At 39.9% G+C, this 21,868-nt stretch overlaps 1 protein-coding gene across 1 annotated transcript in view; it reads right to left on the bottom strand.

Moving 5' to 3' along the window:
* GRIK2 (glutamate ionotropic receptor kainate type subunit 2) overlaps positions 1–21,868 on the bottom strand; it is a 1,513,871-nt gene that overhangs the window by 487,202 nt on the left and 1,004,801 nt on the right. The window contains exon 11 of the mRNA XM_069235474.1: positions 17,488–17,711. Coding sequence (XP_069091575.1) covers positions 17,488–17,711 — 224 coding nt within the window. The remainder of the gene's footprint in view (positions 1–17,487; positions 17,712–21,868) is intronic.

Raw genomic sequence — 21,868 nt, 5'->3', positions numbered from 1 at the left:
GTCTTTTAGAACGCATGACTCGGTAGATGGTGCATATACATTAATGTAAGTATCCTTTGCTTGTGTCCAACTATTAGAAATGAAATTTCCTTTAATACTGATTGGCAGTGGTGTTAACTTTGCAAACAACCGGTAAGTATGCCTAAGAGCCACTGAGGAAGGTCCATTTCATGTATTACTTAATTTAGTATCCCTTTGAAAGAAACACCGACATGAGGACATAGTTCCCATTATAGAGTATTTGAAGCAAGGTGAAAATTCCTCTTAGGAACAACAAAGGAAGGGTGCCCTGATCACAAATTGTATACAATTCGCTGCCACCTCTTCACAACCATTATCCATTTCTAAGGAGGAGGAGAAATCTTCAGAACAAACTGCAGTTTACTTTGGCGGAAAAAAAAAATATAAAAAAAGCAGGGGAGAAAGAAACAAAGGAACCATGCTAAAAGCAAGAAAGAATAAAAAAGGAGCTTGCAACTCCCTTTTTGGAATATTGTTTGCGACTTGGCATTATATTTTCCGTGCTGCACACTGGCACTGAAACAACATCATGATTCATATTCGGTTAACTGCCTTCATGAGTCTTGTGGACAGGACTCAGAACTACATTGCAGCATCCCACACAACAGAGTTCAAATAGCTTTTCTTAAAAGGTTCTCATCAATATCGTCTGAATCCAGGTCATTCATATATAGTTCTAGCATGAAGCAACATTCTTTTAAGTGTGGCTCTCACCGAAGCAATTGCTGCCATTTTTGCTTGCTAGAAAATGCCTTGCAGGTGCTGATGGTGGCACAATGCTAGGAGTAGTGTATAAAAGCTGGGTACCGCCACATCACCTACAGCAGCAGAGGGAATGGCCATCATTCATTCATCCATCCATCCATCCGTTCATCTGCCCATCTATCCCCTCACCTGGCTAGCTTTCTGATGGCTGTCTGTCAAGGTATAGCTAAATCTACGTCTCTTTTTAGGCCTTATTTGGATAGCTAGACTTTTAGAAAGCATTTTATGTCATTTGTAACCTATATGAGACACTACATTTGGACATTTTTGGCATTTACAACATTCGCTATTTTTTTGTTTCGAACAGCCGGATTATGAGAGGCTTTCATCAAAGGTTTTTTTCATCACTATATCTTAACTTGTATCTAAAGTGTATCCTGTGTCTTTTAAACCCCACAGTTACAACAGTCCAAACGTGCATTGGAACTGATTACTGACTGGAGCAACCACAAAACAGCTTCTCAGCTATGAATTAAAGCAATGGATTCAAGAAAAAGAGGTCGAAGGATGAGAGAGAAAGGCAAAACAGAGAGATGCGCTCAGGAGACCACAAATTAGTACAAAAATAGCAGCACAAAGAATGTGAAAGTGAATGTAAGAGAAGCAATGAATAACATTAAAATGCGCATTGATGTTTTAAAGGTGTAGAAAAATACTGAATCGATAAGCTAGGATGGCTATTAATACTATCTAACATTTAAATATTTGTTCATTTATCTATGTGCTTGATTATTTAAATCAAGTATGTATTTGCCCTGGTATATGTCCACGCATCACAGTTTTGTTTCACTTTGTTTCATTCAAAATACAGCACAACCCACATAACACAAGGAACCTGGGTACATAAATATCAAACTCACAAGACAATTCCCAAATATTTTTTTAACTATATAATTAAAATGATATCAGGTCTCAGCTATACCATGAAAATATCCCATAAAAACAACCATTTGCAATGCAATGGGTGCCGCTTTTGCTTAAGTTAGAGCTATTAGTGTTGTTAATTCCTACCAAGACATTTCTTGCCACATAAATTGAAAATGAAAAGTAAAACAGTTGACCTAAGTGAGCTGATTAAAAATGCCACGGCCACCATAAGCATGAGCGCGAAGGAGAGACACAAAAGAAAAAAGAAGTTCACTCGCAGTCAAACATATTGGCAAACGTGCAATTATCCATGTATCAGGGTCAGTGTCCAAGGTGGTATCCAAACCACCCCAAGGAGGGACAAACTTAAAGCATTTACTAATTATATCAAAGAATTCTTGAAAGATAAGCCCACGAATGAGTGATAGTGATGGGTGTGTGCGGTGGGTGTGGCTAAAAGCCCACAGAGATACCAACACATCAGAAAAGCAGAGCTTGCGCCTTGCTATGCTATGCTCAACCTAATAACAGGATGTGAGAAAGCATGCAATTAGTCTTCTATGACACTGTTTGTGCTATTACTCATTGATTAATACATTTAAGGAGTGGTTTAGAAAGTACAGCCAGAGTCTCCTCCAAATTTATCTGCCCAACATTTAAAAAGAAATAATTGTAATCAAAATACGGAAATACATTGAAATGCCTTACATTGACCAGAGACCTGAAATCAAAGGGGCCAACTCAAAAAAGTAGTTATGAGTATGGGAAGAAGCAATACTAAGGAACTCTTTTACATACTTGTACATGGCTTTGTGAATCTGTCCTGAAACATTTAGCTCCCTATTCGTCAAGGTGTAAAATGGGCGCACAGTGCCTTTCTATTTGTACTAATTGTACACTAATTTTCCCCATTTATTTCCATTTTAGTTGTTTTAGGGCAATTCACAAAGGCATTAAAGTACATACAAGAGTTCTACAGGAGTACCTCTTTACATACTCCAAACTGGTTTGTGAATATGCCCAACTTGATTTATTTTAAAAATTATTACCTTTTATAATCACCTTGTGTGTAATTTAGTACTGATTGTACTCCTGAATATCAGCACCAACAATAGTGGAGTACAAGGAATAATGAGGACAGAATATTGAGGAACAAAATATCAAAAGGTAAGTGCATCCACTGAACTATAGATGTACTGACCCTAAATCCACTTATACATACTTTGAAGATATAAGCACTGCATAAGTACATATCTGTGGAGTTAGGTATAGAAAATCTAGACTTACCTACCTGTTGATATTTAGTTTTTGATATTCTATCCTCGATCTTCTGACCCATCAAAATTGTGGCTTAATATTCAGGGGGCACACCATGCATACTCAATGTACACCTGTGTACATATGTGTTAGCAACACCATCTTCATGGTGGACGTGTCAATTTGCAGGTTGGTTCACTACTGAAGAAGAGAGAAGGTTATGCTTGAGGTGCTATAACTTGCTACCTTTGGTATGGGTAAAGGGTGAAGTAGGCACTCAACAGAAGGAAGTACAATGGGGGTGAGTCATCAACCTTTTTAAAACACAAGGATGTGCTACTAGCCGGGTGTGTTGTTTTTGCATTTGTTGCACCACGTGGGAAGGGTATACCCAGACGTGGGTCCTGTGCTTGCTAACCCACTGGATTCAAGCTAGCCTGGCTGATGAAGGGTGATACCCTGAAACTGGTCCCAGGATTCTTGTTTCTGGTCCAGGGAGGACCTGGCCTGGCAGTTCGGGCTGGACTGTTCCCATGGGGAATAGGGTCAAGACTGATTTGCATATGGCTGGGTCTGAGCTGGAATGGCATGGCAAGCAAAAGAACTGATGGATTAAACCCAGATCTGTGACTGGGGGTGAATGTTTGATTTATTCTGCATTCTGTATATCATTTGTTGTTTTTTCAGCAGGGGGATGTGGTCGCATTTGTAACAAGAACAGTGTTTCAATTCTTTCCTCTATCCTAATAACTTTGTGTTATGAATTGCAGAATGAAACTGTCTTGAAAATAAATCCAAAATTAGTTGAGCACTTCTATTGCAGATAACAATCTTTTCAAATGGAAACTTGTCAGAAAAATCAAAGTTTAGCTATTTTTTGTGATCAAAGCACTGCCAAATTTGAAAAATGATATTGTGAAAAGTACAATATGTAATACATTACTTCTACAATTTAGTAATCAGCAATATTTAGTAAATAGCAATGTTAAGTTGATTACTTCAGAAGTCCAACAATCATTTATCAGTAAAATTATTTTTATTTGTAAGTAACTTTAAGTAACCTGGTAAAATGGGTGCTCCTTTTTGCAGTGTCCCTCTGAAATACCGAATCAAATCAGAGAGCTTCTCTGTGGTTTAACAGAATTAAGATGGGGTCTCAGTTTTGTTTATGAGCCTATTCCTCAAGGCCATATATCTGTGCCGTTTCACTTACTGCATTTATAGTACGAGAATTGAAGGTCCTGTTCCACCACCACATTAAAGATGGATAAAGATTCTAATTCACAGATTTTGATGTGCGAGTAGTTGTGTCTTACTCTGAGTTTGTTTGTGTATTCCTAGAAGACATTCTGACATACAGACTATAATATACATAAACCATTCCTGGATATTTAGAAGTAATTCACATGCAAGACAGGTCTAAGACACAACTTCTCATGAAAAAGTCTTTATACTGCATAGATCACAGGAAAGAAGGCATAATCAAAAAGAAGACCTTCCCTAGTTTTTGAGCTTAGTTGAATGGAAGTGTACTGTTGCAATGGTCTAACATACTATCAGACTATAACTAATGAAGGCTACTGCAGCTTGCCAGATTTGCTTTTTCTACATATCACTGACCCCATTGGTAGTACAACTAAGGTTTGCATGTGTTGGGGATCCAGCTAACAAATTATCTTCAAGATGATACAGGCCCTGATTGTGATGAGAGCACTAACCTTTTCTCTGGTACAAACTCATGTTCGTATCCATAGTAGGAATACAAGTCCAGGACAATTATCAGTGATGTTTTGTTTTTCAGAGGTGCTCCATGAACGATTTGAGGGGCATATTGATTCATTCTAAATCTATGGTTACATCTTATCTATTATTTGTGTACATTTTCACATGTAGTCTTTGAATTAATGTAAACCACAGACATGCATATAGCAACATAAACTGTACTTCTATTTTTCCCCAATCGATCGTAATTCTTTGTTAACTGGGCTCAGATTGGTCAGGTAAAATAAGATTGATTAACAACATGTATTTAAGCAAACTCAGCAAATAAATAATTGCCCTGAAATTGTTGGACTATTGAAAGGTTAACCCTTCTCAAAGATGATATTTTTAGGGACATCTGTAAGATTGTGCAAGCCACAAACCTAACTTTTGTATGACAGAAGAAGCACTTTTGAAGCCCCAAGTTAGAAAAACATTCCTATAGAATATTACACAGGAAATCTGTGTGGTTAACACATGTATACCACAATAATAATGGGGTCTCCAGGCAACTACATACAGCATGATTGGCCACTAGCACTCTAATCCTAAAGAACATACAGGTCACAGCTGTTCCTACTTAGACTCTACAATTACTCACAAACAAATATAGATCCCAACCACCATAGATGTTTTAGACCCTCGCAATGTCCGTTTATAATTGAAAAGTAAACAATTTATATTTTTTGCCCGTTTCACTATTGATATTTGTCTTCCAGAAGCAGTACATAACCAAGCCTAGTGTTCTCATTATTTAAGTGTCCATATTGATGTCCTGGGTACCTGGATGTGCACAGTGTGACCTTGGATAGCTTGGACTGGGGGTAGGATAATCCTTTTTAGATGATCATTTTTGTTTTTTACATGAGTAACATGTCCATCATAAATGGACATACAAGTCAAATTTGGCCACATCTGGCCGTGGGTTTTACATGGCTGTACCTTTCAAGTTACATGTTGGTCATGGTGTCTTCCAAAGTGAATATCATGATCTTCATATTATCTGCAATATTTTGGGCCTCATTACTAGGCTAGCTGTCTTCAGACCACCAGCCTCGCGGTGGCAGTCAGAAACGCTGCTGCTGTAGCAGTGCAAACGCCACATAAAGACCCCTGCGGTCAGACCACCAGGGTTCCAACAGCACCACCAGGATCCATGATCCAGGAGGCGTGGCAGAGATCGTAACCTGCCAAGCCAGTGTGGCATGCAGCGCTGCCCTGCGGATTATGACCTCATTCTCTGCCAGCCTTTTCATAGCAGTTTCACTGCCATGAAAAAGCTGGCGGAGAACAGGTGCAGGGGGCCACAGGTCCCCCGCACTTCCCATGCACTTGTCATGGGAAGTGCAGGGGTCTCCTTGTCCAGCACCATCGCAATGTTCACTGTCAGCGTTGAACACAGTGAACATTGCGAGGGTACTGGTGCACCCTGCGGGCTACAGCATTTCCACCAGCTCAATTATGAGCCAGATACAATGCGGTAGCCTGTTTTCCACTAGGCCGGTAGGCAGAAACAAAGGTTTCTGCCTGCCGATCTAGCGGAAAACTCCGAATAGGTTCAGTGGGTTGGTTGCCACAAAGGCGCCAGCCACCCTGTCGGGAGTTTGGTGATTGGGCTTTCCCATCCGTCAAACTCATAATAATGCCCTTAGAGTGGATCTAAAAAATTGAATGCCAAACCAGGATCTTTGATGTTGGGAATTATTTTTACATAGAAACCCATAAGGGGAGGTAGGAAGGCATGACTGGAACAATACAAGTTTCTCTATCTTAGCTTCTCAAAACCTTCATGTACATCCTGAAAATTGTGTGAATTTATTGTTTCAGTTTATGATGATGTATCTATCCTCATGTTAATGATAACAATCTTTTGCTCTAGGTTGTGACCTCATGACTAAAGTCTCATAAGAAAGATTCATTTAATTAATTATAAAATCCCTGGCCCTCATGAGGCTTCAAGAATCCTTGTGAAGTTATTTCAAAAGCCAAAGGGAGTTAAGAAGCACCCACAATTTGGCATTCCCTTTGACCTATCATTTCAGGATATTATCTTTATTGCCAAATGCAAATGACTAGCTGTTGCTCATCCTTACATTTTTCATTTGCATTTTCAATGAAAAGTGGTTTTGCTGCTGCAAATGTCCAGATTCAAAAGAGGTTGTTTTAAATATAGGCACAGTTATGTGGGAAGACAGTGACAGTATTCCCCTTGTGTCTATCACATGGCTTTAAAAAATCAATTACTAATTTTCTAGTAACAGTTTCTGTTAAAGTTTGAATTTGCTCACAGAAACAATATGTTCAGAAATGTATTTAGCTGTAGAGTCTCAGAGATGCCAGTTCTCTGTCCTAATATGGTTTGTGCATCAGTGTTGAAAATGTATCACTGAAACAAGGGCAAAAAAGAAAGGACAACATGAAAACACTGTATTGTTCCACAAAAAAGGTCAGAATGATACAGCATTTGCGTATATATAGGCCATTCAATAGCTATAATTTACCATTAGGCAGAAACTGATGTCCAAACTTACATCTGCTCTTATGGCAATATACAGAATAAAAGATATTTCATTTTCTTGATAAAAGGTTCAGTAATGTCCATCACTTTTCAATGTGTTGTTTGGAAGAAAATACTTGAGTGAAGAGTCCACAGTACTGATTGCACATATCAAAAAAAGAGAAGTGGAAGTTAATGCTAAGCAGTTTCAAGCACAATCCACTTTGGGGTTGGGAATAAAATTGGGTTGGGTGAAGTTGCAAAATCGTTTTCCTTTAAAATTTGATGGAACATTCTACTTTTTTTCAAGCTGATATACTAGTACCTTGTTACTTTAATCTTTTTACTGCAAAATTACATTAGTTCCTTTTTTAAACTCTTAATTTCATCATTTCGAATCTGTACTGTGTGCCACTGAAAATAATGAATTAGAGGGAGTGTTACTGTGAATCTCAATACTTCAAATGATTTTGTTTTTAATACACAGATTGAAATTAACTGTAGCATTCACCAACACAGCTTAAACTGAATACATTTTGAATGGTGGCACTATACAAATGGTAACCTTTTATCCCAAATTTGTAATTCAAAACCTACCCTTTTACCCCTAAACCCTACATATTTAACCTTTCACCCTTATAAAGTATTCACTGTACCTTTACCCATTTATATAACCCTATAGCCCTACCCTCCATACCACATTCCTTAAACACAACACCCTTAACTCTTAACCCTACAACCTTGATTCTATACCCAATCCTATTGTCCCTTAATCTTTACTTTTAATCCATACCCTTTGCATCTATACCCTGAACCCGACAGCACTTTTCAATAACCCCTTGCCAATAACACCTATTTAATATATTCCAATTCCAAAACCTGAATATTTAACCTCATGCCCCTAACCTCTTTACCATATATACTTCACTCCTTTACCCTACATCCCTTATCTACAACCCTAAACTCTTTACCCTCTATGCTAACTCCAAACCACACTTCTGTACCCCATTCTCCAAACTTTTACCGTAGTAGCATAAGCACTTATTTTGCACTCTTATATATTCATCCCTTACCTTTAATCCTATATTCCAATGTCTTAACCGTATATATTCCAGTCCTTAACTCTTATTTATATACTCATAAACCTAACTTTTAATTTTGATCTCTACACCCTATACTTGAAAAGGTAATCCTATACCCTCAACCCATAACCTCATACTCTGTAAATCTGCAGCCTTAACCCCTAAAACCTAAACCTATACTCTATTCCAAATACATCATGCCACTCCTTTCACTCTGCCCTTACTTAATTAATTTTTAAAATAACACGTTTGGAAGTGTTCCTTTTTAAAGTAGTCATTTTTAGAACAAATAATTGGTAAGTTTGATTTTTAGAAATGTTATTATTGAGGTTTTGAGGAAACACCCCTAAGGTTTATACTATTCTAATTTCACCTGAATATCGTGGCTTTGCCTAGATTTATATCACAAAATGTAAATATTTTGAGAACAATGCTGTGCAAGGGTGCAGTTGTGCATTGAAAAGTATGCAAAAGGTAAACTTGCAGTATTGAAGAAAAATGTTCTGCTTATGTTTTCTCTCTTGACTGGGTTTAATTAGAGTGAAAATGATCCCAAAGGGCAGTAAAATGTAAGTTGCAATGCACAGAAAAATGCTATGCTTTGACAAAGGCAAACGTACACTGGGAAACTGTCTAAAGTTTGCAGGGAAAAATCATGAATTTTGCACAGTTTTGGTGGTGCAAAAAAATGTACATTCCCCTAAATAATTCAGTAGTTTCTGTACAGAGATAAACCTATTACTAGCACAACGTATGGGTAAAGTTCTACTATGAGTCAAACAGTCTTACGAAGAGACACCTGACTCAGAAATGTTGGAAAATGTGTGAAAAACGCAACTCTCAGAGTCTTCATCGAAGAGCGTCACAGACAGGTGACCGAAAAGCCACAGTGAGTCTGAATAAGCACCAGAACCGCATATGTCGTATTAATCATAAGAAGAGTATTTAGCAACCAGGAGCATTTTTTGTTTTCAGCATTTACTAGGTGTGAGGTATTCTCCACATGTTTTTGATGCTCCTGCAATCAACAAGCTACAATGAGAAGCAATAGTGTTCATAGCAACAACCACTGCTCAATTTCAAAATAAAGCTAACACTTATGATTACAAGCTATATCATGTCTTTATCAAATGATGTTTCTATGCTGAACTTTTCGTAATATAACCCTGATGTCGCAGCACTAATGAAATAGCCTAGGATATTCTTTTAATGCAGGTATTAATTCTCTATTTCCTTCTTTTCCAGCTCACTTTTTTTCACTAATGGAGTCTTCTACGAAAATGAAAAGCAGTTGCATCTTCATGTTAAGATTGTTTAATTTTGTTAGTACCTTACCATGTGACCATCTTTTGGATTATTTCCTTGGACCTCTTATACCAATATTTGACCTAATATGGAATCACTGACTTCTACTGCTGGTGTTCAGTGTAGATTCCAGAGGGGCAATCCTTGCCAGATTTTGAGGCTATGAACATAAACTAAATGTACAGTTAATTTATCCAAATGGAACCATTTACATGGGCAGTTCTTATCCTTAAAAAACGATATGGCTAGAGCAACAGTCCCACCCTCTCATCTCCCAGTGTGGTGTTTTGAAGCCTCTTCTGTTTGAATCATGTTTTATGTTTGGCTTGATTTAATTGTTTTTTAATTACATTTGTGTATGTTATAATGACAATATGATGTGGATTCTGTGTTATTTGATTGTATTCTTGCCTGAATTTTAGAGCTGACAGGGACCACTGACAGACATGTTTACCTTAGTTTGGTTATGGATAACTAAACCTTTTAACGTAAACAGCTTTATGAGAAATATAAAATACAGTTTCCTCTGTTAGAATATAAGAACATCCAAAAATGAATAATTGAAACTGGTTACTTAGACCATTTTAGAAGGTACTATAACTTATTCTGCCCATGCATCAGTATGAGGTGTCAACTGTAAATAGGTTTATTGTATTTTATTCTTATGAAGCACAGTTCAGAAATGTAATTTGATATGCAGTGGGAAATCTACAGAAGCTTTTTATTAACATTAGCCTCAATATATCTCTCAGTCCTTGAAATATGCCATTTCGGTGTTTTTCAAGCCATGCTTTTATTACGATATATATTTTCAAAACTCAATTTCTATCTGTGAATTCCTCATGTTTGATCTTGTTCATTCCACCATGCGTTAGTTAAAAGATGCAGAAAACAGATCTGAAATTGTACACTAATAATAATCATTGTAATAGAAGAGCAGAAGTGTCTTGAAGATAAATTAACCATTATTGAACTTTAAGACATGGGTGCTGTTGTCTCTTGTTAGAATTCATCACTAAGATGTAATGTAGCATACCTAGCATTATTAACTTTAAGTTATTACTATTTACAAAATCAACAGGAGGTGGAAAATGAACTGTGTGTGCTTGCACATTTATAATCGGGTACAGCAATCATCAAAGAATACTTGAACGCATGTCAGGTGTACTAAATTTGCATTTCTGTCACATCTAAAAGGAATATGCCATGTTAAAATGACAAGAAATGCATACTTGGCTCTGTAATTCATAGATTGTGTAGTGCTGCACCTTCAAATACTTTCTTAATTTACCCTATTGTATGCTATGGGTAGCAACACTACATCTGAAAGACATCGACATTGCAGACATCTCTCAGCACAATCGGAGTCCAGGTTTCTCCCCTTCTATCCAAGTTTAAATACAACTGTTGGACTAGCCACTCGTATACTCTACTTTTAAAATACCATTGCTACACCATTGCCTCTCATATTGTCAATTAACCCCCATAACTAGCTGTAGTTTTTCCCATGCACAATGTTGTTATGAATTAACAATGCCAGTGAACAAGATGGGTATACTCCCCTTTCAGACATGCATTCATCTGATGTCTCCCCACACCCCCCACATCTTCTTAAAACTCTCTATTAATGTGTTAACTTAGGCTGGGTCCTTCATCTATCATACCACTCTTTTCATTTTTTCACATTTGCACTATCACCAAACCTCAGTTTTGAAATTGTTGCTCCATATTTCTTTCTGTATTTTCACTATTCCCTCATATTTAATTAATAATTTTTCTCTTGGGATCGTGTATTTCCTTCTGAATATAGGCTTTGGGAGTCTTGCTCCTTCCAAAATTCAATTATGGAATTTTTCAAACTTCCAAACTTCCAACACTCAGGAGGTCATTCTGACCCTGGCGGTCATGGACCGCCAGGGCCGGGGACCGCGGATGCACCGCCAACAGGCTGGCGGTGCATCCAGGCCTATTCTGACCGCAGCGGTAAAGCCGCGGTCAGAAAAGGGAAACCGGCAGTTTCCCGCCGGTTTTCCCCTGGCCTTAGGAATCCTCCATGGCGGCGCTGCAGGCAGCGCCACCATGGGGATTCCGACCCCCTTACCGCCAGCCTGGTTCTCGCGGTTTTGACCGCCAGAACTTGGTTGGTGGTAACGGGTGTCGTGGGGCCCCTGGGGGCCCCTGCAGTGCCCATGCCAATGGCATGGGCACTGCAGGGGCCCCCTAACAGAGCCCCACAAAGATTTTCAGTGTCTGCATAGCAGACACTGAAAATCGCGACGGGTGCAACTGCACCCGTCGCACCCTTTCCACTCCGCCGGCTCCAATCGGAGCCGGCATCCTCATGGAAGGGGGTTTCCCGCTGGGCTGGCGGGCGGCCTTCTGGCGGTCGCCCGCCAGCCCAGCGGGAAACTCAGAATTACCGCGGCGGTCTTTTGACCGCGCAGCGGTGTTCTGACGGCGGTACTTTGGCGAGCGGCCTCCGCCGCCCGCCAAAGTCAGAATGAGGCCCTCAGTGTGCACTTTCTTCATTCTCTCTCACTCCCTACTCACAGGACACTTCTCTCAAGATAATGTTTTTAAGTTTCTTATTGTCTGAATTGTTGGGGAACATGCTTCACAAATATTGACAAACCTTAAAATTGAGATGATGTTGAAATGTTTGTAAAGTGTGCAGAGTGGAGACTTTTCTATGTAAAATGTGACCTCTCTGCCTCCTGTTATAAAATTAAAAGAACAGAAGTCGAAATTATTTTTGAAAAATAGTATTGTCATATGAGAAGGATAGCTGCAGGCAGTTGATGTCCATCCTCTGAAATGATGTGGGAATCTCTGGCAACATATTTTTTTTTTTGTGGGAGTTCTTTAACACTTAACCATTAACATGTTATTCAAAATTGTGATTTCCACATAGGCTTGATATATCTGTTTGAATATCCTTGATTTTATGTGGATCTCTTAAATAGATTTAGGTTTACATTCAAGGAGCTTTGTGCCAGTGGTTTAATTGTTAATCCATCCTGTGTTAATGAAAAAAAAATTCCCTTGTAAAATGCCAGATATTGTAGCACCACATACAGTTGCTGGTCATAATCAAATGAGGACTTACCAGAAATTGTTAAATTCAATTAAAAGACCAGATCAGCAAGAATAACTTCCTACGGGACTATAAACCTGGCTTCAGACAATGCTTCAGCACAGTGACTGCCACCTTTCAGATAGTTAACTATGCTCTCCTGACCCTCACATTAATGGTCCCTGCACTCTTTATAGCTCATTGGAGTCTCTCATCATCTTCAACCCCTACATGTAACACCTATTTGTGGACAGTAGCATCAAGATCCACTGGCAAACTAATTACAAACATTTTTTTACCAGAAATCTTCTCTGAAACCTGTCAATTCAATACCTGTCTCAGTCTCAATCATAACTGGATGCCCGGTGTCAATATAAAACTCTATCCTATCCAAGACAGAATTCCTCCTGTCACCAAGAGTAACAAACAATCACAAATTCAAGCCTGGCTACCGACATTAACTCAGACAGGTCCATCTGCCACCTAGCATTTAATGCATAATCACTTGGTTTCACACATAACACCAACCTCTACTTCAAATAAACCCAGGTATTAACTCCCCCCCTTGAAAATCCACTTCAGACCAAAAGCCCAAAAGTAGTCCTCTCACACTTAGATGGCGCAATACCCTGCTCTGTGGTGTCGCTGACACCACACTAGCTCTCCTGAAGTGCTGAGAGGCATTCCACTTGCAGCATCACCTCTAATCAAAGTCCTAAAGAAGTTTGCCCACATCATTCCAACCCTGATTGAACCTCACTTGCTCCTTCTCCAAGATAGCCTGCATCACATACATGGCAACCACAACTGACTTCCTGCGATACCTGTGAGAGACATTTACAACCACAATTATACATTGCCAAACCAGGAATCAGGACATCACTAGACCGCAATAAAAATACTACAAAAGTAAGAAAACCAGAAGAAAAGCCTTCTCCATCTAGATCCCAGAAACTGAAACAACAACCCGATTTGCATCAAAATTGCCCAAAATATTTTGCAATTCAGAAAGGAAATGAAGGCCCAAGTCGTCAGAGACCATCACATCACCACTGAATAGGATCCTGCACTGATGAACTTTCGGATCCCATACATCAGAACTCGGATTGTCACCCTTTTTCAGCATTTTTTTTGCTATCCACAGAGTGTGCAACTCTTCAAATGGCCACCTATACACACCTATTATTTGAAATTATTAGGACACTGATGCATACAGTGAGTAAAATTGTACTTTTTTAGTTTTCTTCCTTTACTGTAAATATATGTACATTCCTGAAATCCTCTCTCTAGATACACCAATGTGTTGTGTGTAAAATGACATTACAGTATGAAAATACTTTGCAAAATGCCTGGAAATGTCAACAAATGTACACAGCATGGCTGTTTGCACATTTTAAGGGGTTTGCATAACCACTAATCTAACACTCATCTATGAACACCCACTGGACTAGTTTAAAACATGAACTTTGTGTGCACCCAGAGTGCCTGATTTGCTGTCACTAGGCGTACCTGGAACTCTCCTATGCTCATTCTCTGCGCATTTCCGATGGTTTCTTAATAATACAAAATGTATGCATGAGCTGAGGACATTACACACATGTTCATCGTGCCTGCTCATGTCATACGTCTTTTGCTTTGACTCATAGGTAATAGATGCGTATTTAATTACGTCTGCCAGAGTTTATTAGCACCTCAAAAAAGCTTCATTATTCACCCTTGTTTTCACTTCAGGTGGATTTTTTGCCTCCTCTATTAATTCTAGTGAAGTTGCCTTTATCTAACAAAGTCAAAAAATTAATGAACTGCACAGACAGTAAAAGTTTACACAGTTACATTGTAACTCAAATCACCCAACTAAAGACAAAATGATTTCAGCCTGCATGTGTATCGTGCACGTGCGCTGTGTGCTCGGAATTGCAGTGAGGCTGGGGCACTGACCGTTGCCCCTCCAAGGTTACCGACAAAGGCTTCAGTGCATTTCATATGAATTATAATTACCCTGCAATAAGTGTTACATGTGAATTGGAACACAACCGAGAGGCAGTGAAGTGGATTAGAAACCTTTTTCTGGTGGATTCACGTCGAGCTATAGAATAACAGAAAGCAGCGCGCGGGGCTGCATTTGTTTCCGGGTGAGGCCTTTGTGACAACAGACCAGGAAATAGTGATTTATTGCAGCGTCGCGTGCTCCTGGGTTCTTTGTGCTCACTGCAGGCGCTGACGTTCTGAAGTGAGGTGCAAGGCCACGTTCCCGCAAATGCACAGACTGCTCTAATTACTATCAAACGGAATTTGGAGAAACACATAGAAATGTTTGTGAAGAGAAGGGGCAATCTGGCAACACCTTCCAGCTGAACCGAGCCCTGTCCGAGACACGCAGTGTGAGGTGACAAAAGAGATGATGCAGAGCGATGAAAGGTGAGAGGAGAAGAAAGCCGCCACACAGAAGTTCAACAAATTGCTTTGAGAGTGCGGAATTACAACTTGTCACACATCGACCCCAATATGTATTTCGCTTTTAAACGCATCCCACTGCGGAATATGCAGGGGCTTAAATGGCAAATATGTTTTTTTTTTCTTAGCTTCCCGAATCCCCATGTGCTGCATTTTTCTTTTCGGTAAGAAACTTTTAATTTGTCAACGTGTCACTCCGTATTGCGACGTCCAAGTACATTGTCTCTTTTTTAAGAAATGAGAGAATATGTGGCTGTTCTCTATTATGTCTCTGAGCCTCTGTCTCTCTCTTCTCGCCTTCGCTCTTTCCTTCTCCTTGTAGTTATTTTTGTTCCACCCCCTCGGCCTTCCCTCTCACGCTCTCCCTCGTTCTTTTTCTCTTTCCCTTGGCTTTCTCGCCGCTGCACTCCCTGTTTTCTTTATCCTTATATTCCCACACTCCTTTTTTATCTCCTTTACGTCTCCCCCTCAACACGCCGACATCTCATTGACACTTATTATCCTTTGTCTCATTAGATTATTTTATCTTTTTAATTGCATTTGTTTGCTTTCATTTAATGGCAGGAAGGATGAAATCCCACCTCGAATCTCACATGGCACCCATTTTTAAGCAATAAAAATATGTGCAGCGCTATTTTCCACACTATTCTCTTGTACAATGTCAATCTGTCTAATGTTTCGGTTACAATTTGCTACGGAAAACAGAAAACAAAGCTTCTTGAAAGGGATCTATTCACAGGGTAATCAGACACTAAGGCGTAAAATGAGTCATTTTATTACAGAGGTTCAATTCTCTTCCCCCCCGTGCAGATTTCAACAGGTTTTACCTTTCAAAACCTGCAGGGGAAAAAATCTTGGTTGTGTGGTAATTCTGCACTATCGTAATACCAGATGTACAGTGTTTGCGCCCAGTCCTGGATTTACCAACACCCTTTCAGTGGGAGGATTACGGCTTCATTGGTAGCATCGTATGTGCTGTAACTTTCTGCCCAAGAGCAGTTTGTAATGAAGACAGGCCCGCGTGTGTAGCCATGGCAAAGGAGCTCAGATCATTACAACATTTGGTCACTTATGGTTGGTCGAATCCCAAAGTGTGACATGTCCAGTAAAGTAGGAAGCTGTTATTGAAAGAGGTTTGCTTCGATGACGGAGTCATCATTTCATTATGGGAATGGAGAAGTCTTAACATGCCCCATGTCAGGTGTGAGTAGCTCACCCAGTCCCGCTTTTTTGTCACTCTGCTATTCCATCAACTTAAAAGACATGGAACACCTAATCTCGATCAACTAATCTCTTCTGGCAAGGGACAGGCTGAGGTGTAACAATAGCCCCTGCAGCCCCTGTGATGTGGGGGCCACCCAAGCTCCTGGGGGGCCACCTCAGTACAGCACACTGCACGGGTTGAAGGCCCCAGGACTGAGAACACCATGGACGTCAATTTACCAAAATGCCACGAGTAGCGGAAGTGACATCACATGCCCTTTGATCTCTACTTTCACACACACACACAAACTTTCACATACACACAAATTCACACATATATACTCTCTCTCACATAAACACACTCTCACCCACATGTAGGCACGCAACATACATTTAAACATTTTTTACTTACCTCAGCTGCCATGGAAGGCGTTTTCCAGCTAATTGTACTCCATTATTGTTACATTAATAGTGAATAATGTATTATCCACTATTGGCGTAATAAAACATTGTCAGAAAACAAAGAGAGTGGAGCCCCAACTGACTTCCATGAGGAGGAGGTGCCTCTGTGTTCCTGGCACTTATTTGCCACCTCTGAGCCAGGGGTCGCAAAGGAAGTGCTAGGGGTGGCAAAGGACAATCCAGCAGTCACAATTGTGACCCCTGGTGCCCCCTAAATGACTTCTATGGAGAGCTCCTGACTGGGTGGAAGAGGGGGCACTCCATGTACTTGGCAGGAGCCCCCCCTCATGTTTTGTTATGCCACTGCCGAGCTATCTGGCTCTGAAGCATTTACTGACGCTAACAGTAGTTGCACTTACACACTTATTTAGTGCATGAACCATACGTGCTTGCAGCTTACATGGGACCCTTCGCATGGAACTTGGATGAAAACAAGCACCATTTAAAGAGCAGTCACATCTTAATCGTTCTCCTCATCTGTTACCACATTTCCTCTCCATCAGACTACCTCTTTCTGGGACATGCACCTCCTATTAAAAAATACACAGCACGCTGCAGCCCTATCAAGGCATTTACGGCATTAGGCAACTGTCGGTGAGAGCCACATCTATGATCTGTACCTCCAAAACACCACATGTATGAAGCAAGGAAAAGAAAAAAACATTGTGACTTTTGACAATTATTAGTTGATGAAAGTGAGATAACAATTGCCAAAAAAATCACAAAAGTGGAAATGTTACCTGGCTATGACAAAGAGCACACAACTGACACCCAAGTAAGCCAGCAGAATATACATCCAGATATCTGGGGAGAGAGGATTCAGGAAGGAGAAGACGCCTGGGTTTGTACCATTGGGCTTGCGGTACAAAATACTTATTCCGAGTGTCATGAAGGGTTTGGAAAAATCGATGACCTTCTCCCGAACATAAGTGATGGCCAGAGGGGCAACTGCAAGGTCAGCTTTCTGTAGAAAGAAAAAGAAGAAAAACAAGAAAAGCAGACAGACCATCAGAAGCAGCATTCAGACTGAAATTGCATGTACACATCACCAGTTTACAAATTAGCATGTCAGAGTAATTTAAAGTACATTATGCGAAAACAAAATACTATTTTTCATTGCCTTAGTAGAAAGAAGATTTATGCAACACAGTGAGCTTCGAAAAGGACCCAGAGACTTTTAGTCATCACAGGGAAAGGCATTTTATTCAGGTAAAAACGTTAAATGTTAAATACAATTCTATATTCCCTATTTGTATCACAAAACACACAGGGTTGAAGAAAACATTACAAATCATACAGTGAACATTGTTTATTTATTTCGCTCCTTCAATGAACAATTCCATTCTAACCCATCTGCACTGAAGACCACACATTTATTGCTAATATTTGTTTCTGGATTTACATATTTCTTCTTCATTAATTTAAATAAGGATCCTTATGCTAAACAAAAATTTTGCAGTTCAGTGTCTATGGTTCTTCCAAGTGTTTCCATTTTATTATACTTAAGACGCATGGAGTATTTTAAAAAGTGTAGCAAACTAAATAAGTATTCCATAAGATGGGGTTTTTTTCTACACATTTCAGGGGCACTATTATCAAAACTGCACCGGGGGCATAACTGGTGAGAGTGCCTGTTTTTGCACCCCAGGGCAATTTGGGGCAACAAACAATTGTGCGGGCAGATCACACTGGCGCATTAGTAGCTTAGGTGCAATCCCTAAGGATATTCCTTCATTTGCATAGACGATAGCCCATACAATTGTGGAAAGACCCTGCATCTGGGCCGTATTATAGATGCTGGTGCAAAAATAAAGGCACTCTCAGGGGATGCCACGTGGATCGGGGAAATGGATTGCATGGACTCTCATAGCTATCTCCTTGCGGTCGCTCACTGCACCCACCTGCACGTGAACACTACTCCAGTTTCAAAGGCTGACTGTGTTGCCTCCAGCACAGTGAAAGGTGGCTGGCAACTTCGAACAGCTGTTCTGCCTTTCCTGAACAATTTGTCCCCAGGGCAAACTTGAGTTTGTGGCTTCTCTAGGGCCAGCACATACATCGTGACAGTTTGCACTGACCTGGTCTGTGGCTGATGCACCAAGTTAAAAGTGAAGCATGGTGAAGACCATGGCACTGTGCCTTGTCTATAATGTAGGCTAAGTTCACTAAGCACTCACATGGTACCATCTTTATCAACAGGGCTGTTAAAAGGCTCACTAATACTACAGCCTCTAGCAAAGAAAAAGGCATGCAAAGATTTTATTGGATGAGTTAAGTCTTGCATGAATTTCATTTAGTGGCATTGTAATAATTTGCAGTTACCTCCTTTTCTTACTTTAAATATTTGACATTGTGGCAAACATCTTCATGAGAGCTAGTTGGTGTAAAAAGATGCATTTGTCTTGTTATCAAAATGTAATTTTAAAAACACTTTTCCTACAGCTTTGGAACTGAATAGATGTTTGTGATATTTTTCTCACAACAACAAATTTCTGTGAAACCCCACATAAAAAAAGTTTGAAAGCTCTGTGTTGCACACACTGTATTTATATGAATTAAGAGAAGATCAGGAGAGAGTTACTTCAAAGCTTTTCACACTAGGGACAAGGCATGGAGGAATGAACCAGCTGGTATGCACTGATGAAAATGCATATGATTCGAACAGATTACCAGTCTCAGAGCTTACAGTCATTACAAAGAACCAAGTGGGACACAATGGGTCAATAAGGCTGAGTTAAGTATTTTGTTGTGGGTAGCATTTTAAACGGAATGGGCTACATATACATAGGGGGTACCAAGATTCATCTGCTGTCCAAGTCTCTTCCAAATAAGGAGTTATTTTAGAGGATGCCTAGAGCACGGCATCTGCAAACAATTGCTCAAAGCCTGGGTGTGTTCTCCAGCAAGGGATCCAATGGGGTGGACTGGCAACTTATCTGTTGTCTTTTCTGCCATAACTACATATACTTGCAATCCTAACAACCAAACACAGGTCTTTGGGCATGCTGGGCACATGAGCACCAACAACTGATAGTCCCTCATGCCCATCAACAAAGCCCAAAGTCCCATCTTGGCATTGTTTGGGAAACACTCAATCTAGTTGGATGCTCATGCATATTTCTAGACTATTCTTTAAACAGTCAACAATAATTAAAGGGCTGTATAACCTCCTGTTAAAAGTCCTTCATTTATTGGGATGTTGTGAAAAAATGTTCAATAACTCAAATGAAATAAATAAAAAAACAGGATTTTCACAGAAATTCTGTATGTGGGACCTGAAATATGCAATACATTAATTTAAATTAAAAGTTTGGAAATAGAAGATAAAACAAAACAAATTACTTTTCCATTTGTCAACTCGTATTAGTCACATTTCTTGTGGCAACACTCATCACACACTGGGATTCCCAATCCCAAAGCTACCCCCAGTGAAGGGGTTCGTGTCCTTCTTGATCATGAACTAATATGTCTCTTTGGACTTTGAGGTCCCCTACCCTGCCAATAAGTGCCTTGGCGCTGGATGGGTCAAATGTTAGTTTACCTGAGTGCTTATAAATGTACCAATGTGTTTCTCCTAAATGCTAACAAGTATACTGAATTAAAAGGGATATACCATTTACGGGCAAACACATAATATGATTCTTTGAAAGGAAATGGATAACCCTTATTACAGTAAGGGTGAACCGTCTCTTTTGGAGCTGTGGCACAACTTTAATAATTGCACTAAGCAGCGCAGTACATCCTATTACTAATTGTTAGAAATAGGCCAAGGATGAAAAATCTAACACTAATAAAGTGGTGCCCCCAGCAAAATCACAGCTGCCCCTAAGTCAAAGCATCAGTAAAAGACAGACCAGACGATTGAAGCAGTCACTCTACCTTTTGCCGTGGCGGTGGAACCTGGCGTGCACTTTCAAAGGGGACAGAGATTCCCCTTCAGGGGGCTATAAGTAAGGCAATGTACCCTGCTTTAGGGACCCCCTTTTCACCCCCTCCATAGGGGCGCTATTGAAGGTGGGGGGGCACAGAGATTGTGCATCACCTCTTTGTGGTGCACAGCCATCGAGCCTCCTGACAAACATATTGCCTCTTTGCCTGCATCCATTATATGGTGGGGGTGCAGAGGCAAAGTGTTCCCCTCTTTTGCAGGGGGGCACCCCATCGTGCAAATGAAGGAAAGACCCTTTAGGATAGCACCAGCATTATTATTATTACAGAAGGGGACGTGAAAGTGTCTGCAGCTCCCTCTGCAATACCAAAGTGGCCAATGGCTGCCAAAAGCAGGCACACATGCCCTTTGGATCCCAGGGCGCTTTACGTAAGATGGCCCTAGGTGCTTATAAAAATACCAACGCATGCTATATATATATTTGTAACTGTAAAAGAGTACACAAATGTCAATCCTTATTGCATACTAATCTTTCAAGCATTTTAGATGATCTATGATATGCTCATGTAGAACAATTTGTACAACTTTGAGTCTTGTTGCCTCTTTCATAACCTCAATGTTATTACACGTTGCTGGGCTTCCATGCATGTAAATATTAAACATGGTGCATTTTGATGAGCCCTTCTGTGTATATTGGCGAAAATTATTGCTGAACTAGTTGCAGCTTCCCATGAGTAGTCACATTCGTAAAAAGTTATGCATCTGGAAATGTAAAAAGTGTATATCTCAGAACATAAAATGCAATAAGTGCACTTGCACTTGCGAACACTTTTTTCCCATGAGGATTTGTTTTTTACTCGCAGAGTACCATCTTGTCACACATTCCCAATATTTTTTTTTAGGTTTTACCTCCCATTTTGAACATTTCCTGCCCAGAACAAGGATTTTCTCCTGCGTTTTATAGGTGTAAAACAACAATTCTTTCAATGCGGGGAATCCCCAGCAAAGGTTTTGTGACTACCAATAAAATTGTGAGCTTGTCTCTTGCAGGTGTCATCTCCCTGAATCACCAACTACCCACCAGAGAGGAGATTTCTGTTATGGTGTAATTGGATGTGCAGGCAAATTGGACGATAGATGTGAATTCATTCTTTGTGATCACAAACACATTTTTGCATTGAAAAGTATGCTATTTTTGGCACACCAAAATTTGACTTAGGTGAGAAATGTGT

The sequence above is a fragment of the Pleurodeles waltl genome, chromosome 5, assembly GCF_031143425.1.
Source record: "Pleurodeles waltl isolate 20211129_DDA chromosome 5, aPleWal1.hap1.20221129, whole genome shotgun sequence".
Taxonomy (NCBI): Eukaryota; Metazoa; Chordata; class Amphibia; order Caudata; family Salamandridae; genus Pleurodeles; species Pleurodeles waltl.
This window is presented reverse-complemented; position numbering and strand designations above follow the sequence as displayed.